Source organism: Pavona decussata, unplaced genomic scaffold, assembly GCF_977016875.1.
Source record: "Pavona decussata unplaced genomic scaffold, jaPavDecu1.1 SCAFFOLD_56, whole genome shotgun sequence".
NCBI classification, from domain to species: domain Eukaryota; kingdom Metazoa; phylum Cnidaria; class Anthozoa; order Scleractinia; family Agariciidae; genus Pavona; species Pavona decussata.
The window spans coordinates 1,571,481-1,586,607 of NW_028145478.1; the positions used below are offsets into that span (position 1 = coordinate 1,571,481).

At 41.9% G+C, this 15,127-nt stretch overlaps 2 protein-coding genes across 2 annotated transcripts in view; one reads left to right on the forward strand and one right to left on the reverse strand.

Annotated features, from left to right (window-relative positions):
• Positions 1-15,127, forward strand: part of LOC146480090 (uncharacterized) — a gene marked incomplete at its 3' end in the record, with an annotated part of 176,502 nt that overhangs the window by 64,944 nt on the left and 96,431 nt on the right. Inside the window, exons 46-53 of the mRNA XM_085110092.1 lie at positions 1,942-2,191; positions 8,244-8,453; positions 9,163-9,348; positions 10,867-11,076; positions 11,981-12,196; positions 12,648-12,857; positions 13,422-13,619; positions 14,626-14,844. Coding sequence (XP_084966218.1) covers positions 1,942-2,191; positions 8,244-8,453; positions 9,163-9,348; positions 10,867-11,076; positions 11,981-12,196; positions 12,648-12,857; positions 13,422-13,619; positions 14,626-14,844 — 1,699 coding nt within the window. The remainder of the gene's footprint in view (positions 1-1,941; positions 2,192-8,243; positions 8,454-9,162; positions 9,349-10,866; positions 11,077-11,980; positions 12,197-12,647; positions 12,858-13,421; positions 13,620-14,625; positions 14,845-15,127) is intronic.
• On the reverse strand, positions 2,489-5,415 carry LOC146480091 (uncharacterized). The gene is made up of 2 exons (XM_085110174.1): positions 4,362-5,415; positions 2,489-4,328 (listed from the first exon to the last, which is right to left on the reverse strand). The coding sequence occupies exon 2, from the start codon at positions 3,918-3,920 to the stop codon at positions 3,006-3,008; it is 915 nt and encodes a 304-aa protein (XP_084966300.1). The 5' UTR covers positions 3,921-4,328; positions 4,362-5,415; the 3' UTR covers positions 2,489-3,005.

Sequence of the window (15,127 nt, forward strand, 5' to 3'; positions counted from 1 at the left end):
AACATGCCACCTCCCTTTCACCCTGCACCGAAGAATTTCTATTTGGTAAATTTGGTAATGATCAGTTGTCGTCTTCAGATATGTCGCTTAAAAAATTTAATTATTGCTTGTTATTTGCAAAATATTATCTTTACTGTCAAAAACTGAACAAAAAACAAATCAACTTTGATGAGTTTAAGCAACGTATTGCTGAGCTGATTGATGGCAGTGGAAAACGTGATGGTTGGTAAATCTTGACTTTCAGAGTCTGCATGTTATTGAAAGGCGCAGTAAGCAAACAGACACCGAGTATGAATTTCCGCTATGGAGTTTGTTTTCTCAAGCGGTGTCCAGGTACAAATTACTAGCAGCCAGCTAGCCCCTAGAAAGAGCACTACTTTCACTTGATCTTGCCAGTCCCTGCATCCGAACCATGAACCCCATGCAGGACAAAACATTACACGTAACTGAGTGAAAAGTGAAAGAAAAAGAAAGGCCGGCATGAGACCAAAAAGGTCATGACAGAGAAAGATCATAAGCTCTAGGTATATTTCAGTTAATATTGGCACAACCTTTTCCCATCTGACTGCTGGAATACCACCCATTGTTGTTAATGTAAACTTGCTGTCAATGTTGCAGTACTTACATGTAGATGTTTATGAGGGTACTTTTAAGTGTTAAAAAAATACAACAACAGCAACAGTCAAGGAGTCACACGAAAGGTTTGGATAGTTGCGAGTATGGTTAAGAGCCATTAAAACGCTTTTTCAAATAAATTAATATGAGGACATATTGCACGAGCCTAGCAAAGTTTTCAGTTAAAGTTGTTACAGCTATCTATTGTTAGACCAAGATGGCCCAAAAGAATGAGAAAGGTGAACTGAAATCGATAAATTAGGGATGAAGAGCACCCATATGAGAAAGTTGCTGTCAAGGTGTAGAAATTTAACGTTAATTCCGATTCAGCATTAGCTTGTGGACTGTGATCACGCAAGTGAGAAAAACAGCTACCGTAGAATTCCGAAAGTAACATTAATTTTTTATCTTTCTATTGAGCTCCGAAAGTAACAGCTCCGCCGAATGTAACGGCCACCCGAAAGTAATAGTCCCTCGAAAATGTGATAACTCAACAACAATAAAAAACTGGATTGTCTTTGATGTAACGTTTCAAGTGGTACTTTTGGATTCCATAAGACCATCCTCCAAATAAATTGTATCTGTTTCATTCGACTTAAAATGTGATTAAAGTATTTAATGTAACATAAGTAACTCGGAACACGAAAAATGTCTCCTCTTTCTTACTCGAAAATCACCGATAGGCTTGTGCCATCAGTTGTAATAACATTAAATTTGTATCAGCATTTTATTAGATGACGTAGAACAGCCTTCCAGACTTAAATAAGTCACTGAAACAGAAACTCTATGGCCTCAAGGGTAATGCGGATGGAAAAGCATGAGTGTAGGACTAAACAACATGCAGAATCATTTGTGATTGTATTTCAAACTTAACTGAATCCTACTGGAAACTATCATTCAGAAAAACATTGCATGTTTCGGCTTAGTCAAATGATACAGCAGTTAGTTACGGTACAATATAAACATTATTTTCACTAAACAATACAATCATTTGGGGCCTTTTTTGTTACTCTTTGCTTTGCTCATGGGGGAGTTAATAACATGCAGAAACAGAGTGACCCTTTAATAAATAAACGTTTTTAACCATCCGAAAGTAATGGTTACCCACCCAAAAGAAACGGCCACCTGAAAGTAGCAGCTCCTTGGTCCTGCAAAATGTGAAAGTAACGGGGCTGTTACTTTCGCAATTCTACGGCACTTGCCAAACTTGCAAAAACTCAAAACTAAAAACAACAACTGAATCCACGTTTTATCTGATGGTGTGGGACTTTTCCATGTCATAACATTTACCAAGTGCTGACTTGCTTGTATCCTTCTTTTCTTTAGGTACTTGTGGTCTTTGTTGGTAGCATTGCAACAAAGGACAATGAATCTGTTCCTCTCCCTGCTTCTGTAGATGAACTTATCAGCGGAGGTGTGAAGATTATCCCAGTTGGTATGGGAAACAGCTATGACCCAGCAGAACTGATGGCCATAGCTAGTGATCCCAGGACAGTTTTTCCTCAGGATGCCGTGGATCAACTGAAGAGTGCAGTGAAAAATGCAGCCCTTCTTCCCACTGATGGAGGATTCCCTGGTAAAGTGATTTTTTTTTCTTCAAGGTCTAATGTCACATATAATTTGAAGTAACAAATGTTTAAAATTTGCCTCTGTGTTTCCTTATTTATGAACTGCCTCTAGACCACAAAGAGAGCACTGTTGATTGAACTTTTAGATGGACAGTGAGCTGCAATGTCTTAATTTCATTAAAGAAATAACAGGGGCTAACTTTTTCAAGTTAGATCCTATATCCATCCTGGCCATTAATTTATATTTTCTGTGAATTAACAACTGCGTTGCTAAGTGGAGGTTGGGTGCCTGTGATACATAGGAGCTTCCACTTTTGGCAGCCTGCTCCTAGATGGAGACCGCTCCCATGGCTGCGAAATCCTGGCAACCCAGCCATGAGCCCACATGCGGCAGGGAAGAAAGCAGGCACCCGTCACACTGAGAACATCAGTGAAAAAGGGGAAGGGAAGGGGGAGGGAAGAAACCACTTATAAACTGAGTCACAATGTTAGTGAAACGCCCACGCTGAATAAAGCACGCTAAAAAGTACTAAATGCACTAGACCACGCTAAGATGCATACTGGTCCCAGAGCATGACGGGTCTTGGTAGATGCGCATCTCGCAAACGTGCTGGCCAACGGGATGGAACAGGCCCTCCTTGTTCTTAACTCCATTTAATTGCATTTAACTGCATTTAACAACTGCGTTGCTAAGTTGAGGTTGGGTGCCTGTGATACCTAGCAGCTTCCACTATTGGCAGCCAGCTCCTAGATGGAGACCGCTCCCATGACTGGGAAATCCTTGCAACCCAGCAATGAGCCCCCACGCCAAGCCAGAGGACCTCAGGGCCAAACGTGAAAGGCCCGGAGAACAAGGGGTTCATGGTTAGAGGAAAGCTTGAGCCCCAACAAGAACGCCCAAATCCGAAGGCACCCAACCAAGATACATAAAGGGGTATAAACACCATACCTGCTAAGATAGTCGACCGGCCACTGAGAGAATATTGTGTCCACTGGAGTCCGCCCATACAGCAAATAAGCTTCGCTTGACCAGCGACCCATAGTTTTAATAAGATGGTAGGGAATTCTACGGCTGGCAGCAGTAGTAGCGGCTCCAATTCTAAAGCTATGACCAGAGAAATTGCCAGGGACACCGGCTGACTGTAGTGTAGATTTTAAGAATGCAAAGAGCTTGGATCTAGAAAGATGAGAGCCATCCTGATAAAGAAATAGAGGTCCAGGGCCTGGTCCACGAAGGTGAAGGTAATTTACCAAGGAAATCACAGGGCATAGAGGGGCGGAACCACGACTAAGAAAGATGAAGCAGCCCTTTCGGAAAGGGTCTTTCTCGGAGCACTTGATAACCATGCGGACACTTTGAGGGTTCAAAGGGGCGTCAACCCGTATGTCATCAAGAGTCAAATGCCGAGAAGGATCAAAAGGACTATTGGCTGTAAATTCACCCCCTCCGAGGAAGCCAAAGAAGCCAACACAGCAGGCGGCCCATAACATGACGTCAGGATTTAAAAGATCCAGAGACCTGTGTAGGACCAACATGAGATCTGCAGTCACCGGCTGGCACTGGGTCAGGTTGGAACCCTGGTGACGTTTAATCCCACGAAGGAGACGCTGCAGTTGAAGAGAAGTAGGGAGTGGGTCAGGGAAGCCATAGTCAATGTGTAGGGAGCGAACTGCTGATAAATAGACTTTGATGGATGAATGATGAAAGCGATCCACTAAATGGGTACAGAAGCGCATCAACAATTGTTCGCTGGCTGGCAGTGTGGCCAACTCTAACTAAAAGATACATCCTGGCTGCAAAATTCCGAAAATTGACGCTGGGCAGAGGCATAAACCTGTCGAGTGGACGAGGCCAAACCATTTGCCAAGTAAAAACGGCATTTTTCCGTCAAACCACCGGAAGCTGGTTCAGCAGTGATGGGGGTACTGGAGTTGCTCCAGGGACAGCTTGAGGTGCGAGATGACGAAAGCGCTGAAAATCAAAACGGGATAACAAGGCAGCAATGGAATTGTCCGTCCCGGCTGTATGACAGGCAGTAAAAACAAAGGACTGACAAGCTGCAATGAGCGACAGGTGACCAAGAAGAACCATCATGTTATGATCCCTGGAGGTGCCCGAGCGCAAAACACTGACTACAGCCATGACTGACTACAGTCATGACTACAGTCATGACTGACTACAGCCATGAAACTCAACAAATTTTGAGACCCAGAGATGGCCCCACTTATGAGCGGCCACTACCACGGGAAATCATTCCTTGTAGGCGATAGACAAAGGTTGTTGAGCAGAAGACCATTTGCCAACAAGCCACTGGTCATTAAAAATGGCCCCATAACCCCGTGCACCAGCAGCATCGGAAGAGATGTGAAAGTCAGGTAGAGGCGCCCACTGCGGGGCCAGTAGAAAACTGAAGCCATCCCAGGAATTGAAAAATTGTCTCTACCAGGTAAGGTCAGAACGAAAGTCACGGTTCAGCCTGATTGGGTGGTCATCCCGTTGAAAGGCGGACAGCAAATTAATCATTTGACGCAAAAAAGTCCGACCAGGAGGAACCACTTTACAAGCGTGTCGGAGATGGCCAATTAGAGTTTCCAGTTCCTTCCTTGTGCAGTGCTGTTTACAAGAACAGGTGTCTAAAAGGGCAGCGATACGATCAAACTTCTCCTGAGGGAGGCGAGCCCGAAGGTCCATTGAGTCCAATTTGATGCCTAGGACGGTCAGACACGTGGAAGGGCCCTCGAGCTTATCAGGGTGAGAGGGGATACCCCAAGCTGAAAACTGACGAACACAGATATCCAGGTTTTGTTGACAAACAGGAGAATCAGAACGTCCTAAGGTATAGAAGTCATCCAGGTAGTGTAACAGCAATTGAACTTCATAATTGTGTTTGAGAATCCACTCAAGCAGGTCAGCAAAGGAAGAGAATATGAATGGAGCCGAGCGTAAATCGAAGGGTAGGGCCAAGTCGATAAAGTAGTCCCACCCGCCATTTCATGCCTAACAGGTAACGGTCATGAGAATGGACAGGAATGATAGGATAAGCGCTTTCTACGTCAAATTTAGCCAAAAGAGTTCCCTGACCTTGGGTCATGATGCCATCAATGATATTGTCCACGTTCATGTACTGAACTGAAAACGGGTCTTTGGGAATTCCGTCATTAACACTGTGACCTTGGGGACTAGACAGGTTCAAAATAAGCCTCCACTTTCTGGGCTGGTATTTCTTCGGAATTATTCAGACCAGCAACACGACCCTTCTCGAGTTCAGTGAGGAGATACTGGTCAATTACCGAAGGCTGAAGAAATGCCGTAGGCATGTTTTGAATTGCAGATTTTAAGGAAACGGACTCTGGGATGAAACCAAGACGAAAACCAAAGCTAAGGCCAGAAATGACCCAGCCCACCAACGCTTGATTAGGATGAAGGCGTAACTCATGCTGAAGTTTGTGGGCGTCAATTGGGGTAACCATGGATGGAGGGACCAGTTCTTGATGCACGGAACGTGAGGAGGACAATGTGAAGCCAGGAGAGCAGACTGGCGTTAATTGGCACTGGGCAGGTAATTCGTTAATTGAAAGGGGGGCATTCACCGAATAGGTCAACAGATCACTCGAAGCCAGAACTGAATGTGACGTATTTACACTATGTTCAGATGAGAACTGGCACGTGGCAGGTAAATCAGTAACAGAAGGAGAAGCGTTATCAGAAACGGTGAACAAACTGTCTTCAGATTGAACAGAACATAACGTATGTACACTATGTACAAGATCCTTTTGACCAGTACCACTATGAGGAATGGCCACCATGTCAACGCTGCTGGCGCTTACTCTGAGTCGGGGTAGCCGAGCAGGAGCGCTGGATTTGTGACCCGGATGCCTGAAAAGGACAGTTAACGCGGGGATGATCACCTTCACACTTCTCGCAGCAGTGACGGTAGCGGCACTGACCAAAGGGCCAGCGGCAGGCCCCATCATTCCATGAACAGCAGAAATTGGACGACAAGGCCGAGAAACGAAAGGGCTGCGGTGAGCCATTTGAGGAGAAGCCAGACTGAATGGGTGAAGAGCGAGTATGAAAATTGTAAAGATCCAAATTCATGCGGGACTAATCAGTCAGACCAGAAGCAGCTGCATCCCTACGAAAGGCAATGTCGTAGTGAAACCAGGCTTTTTTAGAGAATTGGCGTGAGGTCTTAATAATTAACAGCTTGTATTTGGTGAGATCTTGCCACCTGGAAGGATGTGCGCTGCAAAAGATCCAAGAGAAGATGGTGAACACCTCAACCCAGGTAATGATATCTGTAATCTCCTGGACCCTCTTCTCAGAAGATGAAACCAGAAGTTTGCTATCCAAATAAGTGTGGGGTTCTGATTCTCGAGCCTTAAGGTTTTCTGCCAGCAAGTCAGCCAAATCAAAAAACTGGCCAGATCTGATCTTCGTCACCAGCTTCTCTGGGATGGGTGAATATCCAGGTCCCACAACAAATGGCCTAATTAGAGATCGCACCGCACAAATAGTAGAAGTAGAAGGGATGGAAGACCCTCAAAGGGGCAAAGAAGTGCCATAACCGCCAGATGTAGCCAGTGTTCTGCTAGTTGCAACGCCAGAACCACACGAAGATGGTGCCCCCACGATAGAAGGGTTGCATAGGGACGAATATCTTAAAGTACAATAGGTAGAAATAAAAGAAGGTAATGGCCGGCAGGAGAACGAACCAGTATTAGAAGATGTTGACAACGGAGTAACATTTCCCGCCAACGGAGATATCGCCGAAGCTGATGCGGTAGTTGTAGAATGGGCCTGCATAGCCACGAGAATTTGCGGTAAAGACTCGCCTAACGCTTGAGAAAAAGCAGCGGCCAGATCCTGCTTGGACAGGGTAAAGGAAGACAAGGAAGTCGCTGTAGCAAAACGAGGCAAAGAACTAGTGTTGGAAGGCGATGAAACCGAGGAGTCCTCATGTGATTCCAACATGGCGGCTACGCTGTTATTCGTGGAACGGGTCGTGCGCCTTTCACCCATGGAAATTACAAGAAACCAATGCTAAGAAACCGCTTATAAACTGAGTCACAATGTTTGTGATACGCCCACGCTGAATAAGCTAAGAGACCGCTTATAAACTGAGTTGCAATGTTTGTGAAACGCCCACGCTGAATAAGCTAGGAAACCGCTTATAAACTGAGTCACAATGTTAGTGAAACGCCCAAGCTGAATAAAGCACGCTAAAAAGTACTAAATGCACTAGACCACGCTAAGATGCATACTGGTCCCAGAGCATGACGGGTGTTGGTACATGCGCATCTCGCAAATGCCACTGGCCAGTGGGATGGAACAGGCGTTCCTTGTTGTTAACTCTGTTAAATTGCATTAAACTGCATTTAAAATAACCATTTCCTTGATGAAAATTGTATTATAAAATTGTCCAACTTGAAAGGTGGGAAAACTCCCAAAATACAAAGAGAACCTGAAGGCAGTACTACTCAGTGATTTTGATTCTGAATTTTTTTGTACAGCTCAAGTTGCATATGCAGAATGGTCCCTTTCATTGCTGGTTTTCACTTACTAGGCTTTTCTTGTATAGCATAATGAACAACACCACAGAGAAAAAGTAGTTACTTAACCTGTACTATGATGGGGCTTTTTGTACAGCACGATAAAAGATACCATGGAAACAAAGTTCTCTTAAGCCTTATCATCATTGTAATGAATTGTGCGACTCACAATCTTATAAGGTCGGGCCAAACAAAAACAAGAGACTTGAAGAGTTGAAGGATGAGAGTTGGACAAGAGTTTTCATAAGTCTTTAGACTGGGTAAAGTGGAAGGAAACCCTCTAGAAAACTTTGAAGAGGCTAAACGCTGAAGAAGTGATAAGATTTGAGGAGAGAGTATGAGAGTCTCAGGCCAAACAAGTGTGCTTGCTCATTTTTCTCAGTTTTAAGGTTAGGTGACTTTTGGTTGACTCTGTGAATGAAAAAAAGAAATTAATGCTGGTTGTTGGTAATGGATTTAAAAGCGAAGGGAGTGTTAATAACTGATCAACACTTCTCCATATTTTAGTCCCAGAGGTAACAGCATGCCAAGAAGCAGTTGAAAAGGCCCTTCAAACATCTGCCAGTCCTGAGCGTTTTGTGCCGCGCTGCAAAGAGGATGGTAGGTTTGAAGAAGTACAGTGTTCAGAGATCACAGGAGAATGCTGGTGTGTTGACAGTCTTGGAGTGGAACTACGTGGAACCAGGTCACAGGAATTTATCACCTGTCCTGGAATGGGTAAGTGGATGATGACGATAATGATGATGAGATCATGCTGACAATGACATGAGTATGGTGGTTTTGGTGGGGATGATGAGAGTGACCATGGCGATGGTGTCAATGATGTCATCATGGTGTCAGCATGAAGAAATCATGTTGACATTTCTATCATAAATTTGTTATATAAATTAACCTGTAGTTTTGCTTCATATTAAAATGACTATTTGTTGACGAAGTCATGGTGTTAAGGTAACATTTGAGTTTATAGAACATTAGACAAAAATTTTGTGTATCGGAGTACTTTTGAATTAAATTTTTGTTTCAGCAAAACCAAAGTAATCATTCTAACTACTCTGTATTCTGTTATGTGTTACCCTCTTTAAATAAAGTTGTTACTTTCTTACTTACTTACTTACTTTCTTACTTACTTACTTGCTTACTTACTTACAAAAGATGAAAACAGCACGATGTAACCAATTAGAAAGCATATACAAGTATGTAGCGGTCAATGCAGGAAAACATGCAAAAAACGTCATGATAGGATAATTAAAAACAAACAAATGCATGAAAGGGTGTTCGAAAAGAGATAAAAAGACTACTGTGCATGCTATGTGGGTGATGTCACTGACTGAAAGACGTGGAAGCAGCTGTAAAACACACACCTTTAGATTGTACTTTAACAGACCTTATGCTCCCCTCATTTCTAGTCTCTGGTTGTTTTCAACAGGTACCGATTTAACCCCATGTCAACAGGAGTACATGGAAGGCCGTTTTAAACCACTGTGTACACCAGAGGGTGCCTATGAAGATACACAGTGCCAGGGAACTGCTTGCTTTTGTGTGAATGAAAGAGGAGATGAGATAGCTAGGTCCCGAATAGAGTTGCCTGCTAAACCAAACTGCACCAGTGCAGGTATTTTAAAGGATATTTTAGACTTTAAGAATGCACATCGCCTTTTTACCATGCTTCTCCTAAGTTCGGACCTTCATGAACAGTCTTTTTAAGTTCTTCCATCAGTAAACTACTGCATAATTGCCTCATGATGACAACGTCCAGCATCTTTGGGAAATCTTTTTTTGTCATTTGGATGTTTTATCCTTTCTGAGAACCCAAGACATTTGGCTTAAAATTAGAGAGTGAAACAAAAGTGTCATTTGTGATGTCATCATTCTACTGTTACCAGAAGAAACAGGAAACATTGTAAATTTAGTTCATAGACTAAAATGTCATGTTTCTGGAGTGTGAGTTTTTCTGTATTTACTTTCGAAACAGACTGCAGTGTATAACAAAATCATTTCTTGCATTTTTAAAGATGTACGTACCTTCAGTGTGATAAGGTTAAAGAATTTAGTAATTTTGTTTCCTTCAGCAGAATGTTTCCCTTGGGAATTGTTTCTGGAAACTTCGGTCCTAATGTACCATCAATCATCTGGGTTCAGCAAACTTCTTTTTGTTTCAGTTCTCCGGACCCTATTAAAAGGATTTAATGCCCCAGTCACAAATGGAGGTTGGGTGTCCAAGAGCCTGGGGGCTGAAACCGCAAACCCAGCCCTAAGGTGGTAGAACACCCAATAACCTGTCCTACCCGCAACCCAGCCATGAGCTCCGCCCTCCCATGCCTAACTAGGCACCCGTCACACTGAAGCCTTAGGCTCAGTGAAGATTAAAACACTAACCCTAACCCTAACTCCGCCCTTCCAATGGTACAAAGGTAGCGCCAGGGAAGGGGAGGGAAGGAAAAATTCTAGACAACCTAGCCATGCACAACAAACTCAACAGCACAAACGCAGAGCAACTGACAGCATGTCTGATGGTGCACATGTACACTGCCACTGGCAACTGCTGACCATAACCCTGCCTGCAATAGAAGCAGACAGGATTGCAGCATACGGACGCTGCTACACTAGTTAAACGGCAAGGCTGGTACACGCCAATACACTAAGTAACACTTACATGCCAAGAACACCAAAAGCCACTATGCTAATGTTAACACAGGCGAGTAATGCTAGTGATGCTGTTGTCTGCACGGACAACAAAAACTCCTGCTCCTAGTTGTTAACTAAGTTAAATTGCAGTTAAGTCCATATACAGATGTAATTGCCTTAGCCAGTTGTTCTTGTAATAGATCAAACACGAGGAAGAGTGTTTCCTCCGATTTTGGATTTCGGCGCAGCCGAGTTTTTTTTAACCAACTTCGAGGTGTTTGGAAAAAGGAGGAAACACTCTTTCGAGTGTTTGATATAGCTTCTCAAACTATTGAAAATTTTTGGAGAACATTCGAAGCAAAAGTTAACAAAATTTTATGATAATTAAGATCACATTTCTAAACCTCCTTCACGGTAGTGATTTGCTTTGTTTTGGCTTGATTAATTATTCATGAGTTTGAGAAATTAAAATCAAACTAACATTGAACATTGTTTATCACTCCAGAAGAGCAACCCACTGTGTGCCAAAATCAGTATCAACGACAAAGTGAAAATGCTGTACCAGGAGCATTTGTTCCTCGCTGCAAACCTGATGGTAGCTATGATGACGTGCAATGTCGTGGCTCAGTTTGTTATTGTGTGGATAGAAGAGGTCATGAGCTACAAGGGACAAGAGTTAGTATGGGACAGGGATCACCTGTATGTGCCACACCAGGTATGTTTGTAAACCTATTTGTCTGCTGGCTTTGTGACTCATTCATGAAAAAAAAAAAGACTTTTCCAGTTCTGGATTGTTTGCTTATCTACAAATATGCTTGGAATTCAGTAAAATAATAGAACATGTCCCTCCACAAATCTGTTGGCCACCCTGTTGGTGTCAGACGACTGGCAAGGACAGAATGAATACAATCATCCTTCAGATAACAGAGAAGTCAACAACTGTAAAGCTTTTAAAGGAAAACTGAGGGATACTTGTCTTAACTTGTTTTGGTTATATTCTTTTTGTCTTCATTTTTTGTTATTATTCAGTCCTATCTACCTAACGTTTGAAAGTGCTTTTTGCATTTTTCACCCAGGTTTTATGTAAGAAAATAACAGGTTAGGGTAGATTTTGATCACAAGCCCAAATCACCCTATAGTACATTGCAAGCTCCATTTCATTTCTGGTGAAATAGATTCGACTTGGCTGTGTGTGTGCTCAGATGAACTGAAGAGAACGTAGAAATGTGATAAGAACCTCAGTCATGCTATTCACCCATAGTGTATGTCTTTGTTCTTACCATGTTTTGACATAATTTGTGTGTTATCAAGATACACATTCATGGTCAAATAGAATCTATTACATAGTTATGAGGGTGTTTTAGATGTTAGAGTCACTTCAAGAAGTACACGAAGGATGATAAGACCTTTAAAACAGCAGAGAAGAGGTAGCAGGCAATGACGTACAGGTAAAGGGAAATGAAACAGTTTTTAGGGCATGACTTCTGACTTTTCAACTCCTCTGCACCCCTGCGCTTGAAAGCTCATTCTGCTCTTCTGCCAGATGAGCCTTTAACCTTGGAGGCAGGTTTTGTAAAGATATACATTGTATTAATGTGTCTAAACATTTGTACCCAAAGGTAAAAACCTTACTTTGTGCCAACGACAATACCAGGAGTATTGGAAATACCCATCCATGGGGCGCTATGTTCCTCGATGCAAAGCAGATGGTTCATTTGATAGTGTACAGTGCTATGGACCCTATTGCTTTTGCACTGACCAAGATGGTAACAGAAGAGGTGGAAGCATCACTCTACAGTCTCTTGTAGCAACAAGTCTTGATTGCACTGAAAATGGTAAGCTCTACATATGTCTCTATGCTATACGACTTGAGTAACAATTGATTGTCAAGGGATAGGGTTGTAAGCCCTGTATATTTCCCAAGCTTTGAGGAACACGTTCCGTTTTGTTAGTTTGTCTTCCATGAGCCTGTCTTGTTTGACTAAGCTTGCCAGGAACACACAGCTTCCACAGACACAACTATATAGGTGGAAATGGCGACACTAAATAGGACCCCTCATTTTCCACATTCCTTCTGACAATTAAATTTTCACTTTCCAGTTTATTACTTTGCAGCTCACCAGTCTCCAACTTTCTAGTCTCCTTGGTACAGAAATTCACAAAAGGTTCAACCTTGAACTTGATTATCCAGACCATTTTTTTTTGTCGTTTCCTTCTAATGTTCACGACACTTGGAGTGCAAAGTATTGTATGTGATTTATCTTTTCATATGTTCTTGCCTTCCAGAACAACCACTTACTCCTTGCCAGCAACAACAGGTTGACTTCTTCTCTTCTCCACCGAGTCGCAGGAAGTATCTTCCAAGGTGTGGCACTTCTGGAGAGTATCTGGAGATCCAATGCAGTGTACAGAGTGATGAGTGCTGGTGTGTAACTGAAAATGGCACAGAAATCCCACAAACCAGAACGTCTGGACCAATCAGATGTCCCAAGCCAGGTACAACTATTCTTGGTTTGTCCTTGTTTTTACCTGTTAAGGTCTTTTGTGCAAATTATTTTGTTCATCCTTTGAGTGTACACACAATTAATGTCACAATGTCAGGACACATTAAATACTGTCTGCATGCACTGAGGAAGAAATGTAAACAAATGTAGCATGTGGGCCAGAATAAAATTACATGTTTTTATTGCGAAGTCTTTCAGAATGGATGCGTAGTAATCCCTGTTTCTGTTTTTACTTCATCTACCATTCTCTGTATTTGTTATGTGAAATATTTCTGTTAATTTGTTATAAATACTCGTGTGTTATTGAGTATCAATATATATATTGAATACTGTTTGCAGGGTTTGCAAATGCCCTTATTTAATACTAATGCTAATCATCATTATCATTTCGTTATCATTTCATTATGAACTCGAAACATGGCAATTGCGTTAACCAAAAGATTGTTTTATCTTGTTTCTCCTTGTTGTACACAAGTGTGTTCGTGAACATAAACAAATGTATTTCATCTGCATCAAACGTTTGATACACTACTTTTTTCTTGTTTTTGTGATGTAGATTCTTTCCCTGCCTGTCCTGCTAATCAAATTCAAGATGTTGGGTATTTCACTGCTTTTATTCCTGACTGCAATGAGAATGGTGACTACGAACCTGTTCAGTGTGACTACAAGTATGGATACTGTTGGTGTTCAGATGAAAATGGCAATCCCATCCCAGGCACCACAGCCAGGGGTAAAGCCAACTGCACAGCACCAGGTAAGTATATACGTTCTTATTCTTGGTATGGATTCAGTTCATTCTTTGTTGGAACTGCAAGTATCGATGATGTGACAATACTTTTTTAACTTTATCAGCCCAGGGGCCCGTTTCTTGAAAGTCCCAGTTTCTTACCGGCCCGATAAGTATATCTTATAATGTTTTTTTTTGCCAATTACACAGTGATTATAGACATGGTACTTGGCCAATGTTTTCATAGAATTATAAGATTTTAAAATTTATTATTCAAAGCTAACAAAACTTGACTTCTGTTAAGAAACATTTACTACCAAAATCACTTATCGGGCTCGGTAAGTTACCAGGACTTTCAAGAAACGGGCCCCAGGTACCAATTTATTCCAAACTAATTTAAATGGAAAGAGCATCACGAGAGGAACATATCAGGTGAGTATTTCACAAACTAGCAAACATAGGGAGCAAGAAAAGAATTGAAGAGCTGATATGAAACTATGGCCATCTGGCCTTGGAGTCCAAATGGTTGGCATTTTGTAGGTTTATAGGTCCTTGAGTTAAAGAAATAGGCTTCAATGTATTTAATAGTCCTTTAATTCTGATTCATGACAATGCTTTAACATTTTTTATATACATCATGTTTTTTTATGGCACTTTTAACTTCCTTATTTTTCATTGGAGCTCTTGAAATCACAAGTTTGAAACCTCTTGGTGAGTCATACCCTGCTGTTACGTTAAAGCAGATGAACTTAAATTAAAAGAGACTGTCAGTTCTAAGCATTTCTGCATTACTGCAATAGCAGAACATTATTAGATTTAAAGATGGTAATTACCCTGGATCTCAGTTGTGCCGAATCCTTTTCAGCTAGTAGTGTGACATATGTTACACACACAGTGGTCAGATGCTCTGAGCACTTTGCAGGGTATGATTATATCTTACTCTTTGAGGCAAGGGGGTTTTGGCAGGTCACTTGCATCTGGAGTGTATACTTTTTGAAACAGTTCAATCTGTTCTTTTTTTCTCTTATTACAGAGAAACTGACCAAGTGCCAACACCATCTTCACCAACTGACAGGCTATTCCAGTCTGGCATCATCTGGGGACTTTGTACCAAAATGTCGTAGTGATAATGGTCATTACAGTTCCCTTCAGTGTGCTGTATCCAGTTCTGTTTGTTTCTGCGTTGATACGTTTGGTGGCTATGAACTATCAGGATCAAGGACTGTTGGCCATCCAGACTGCAAAAAATTTGGTATGTTTTCTTTTGTGTTTCTACATTTGGTCCATGTATATTGAATTTTGTGTCGTTAAATGTGGCTGGCCGAAGCGGCGTCACTGTCATGAAAAAGAAAATTAAAAGCCACAGGATGAATGCACTTTTAATAAACAAACGAAATACGAGCGAAGATGAACAGATAACATGTGATTCAACTGAAATTAGAAATTCACAGGAAACATGGAAACTTAAAAAAGTAATTAAGAACCATGCGAAATGAACAAACCGAAATATACAAATAGACAACTAAAAGCAATAC

What these genes read in the sequence shown, in the direction of transcription:
- LOC146480091 (XM_085110174.1), bottom strand. Translation starts at nt 3,920, where the DNA reads ATGCGCTTCTGTACCCATTTAGTGGATCGCTTTCATCATTCATCCATC.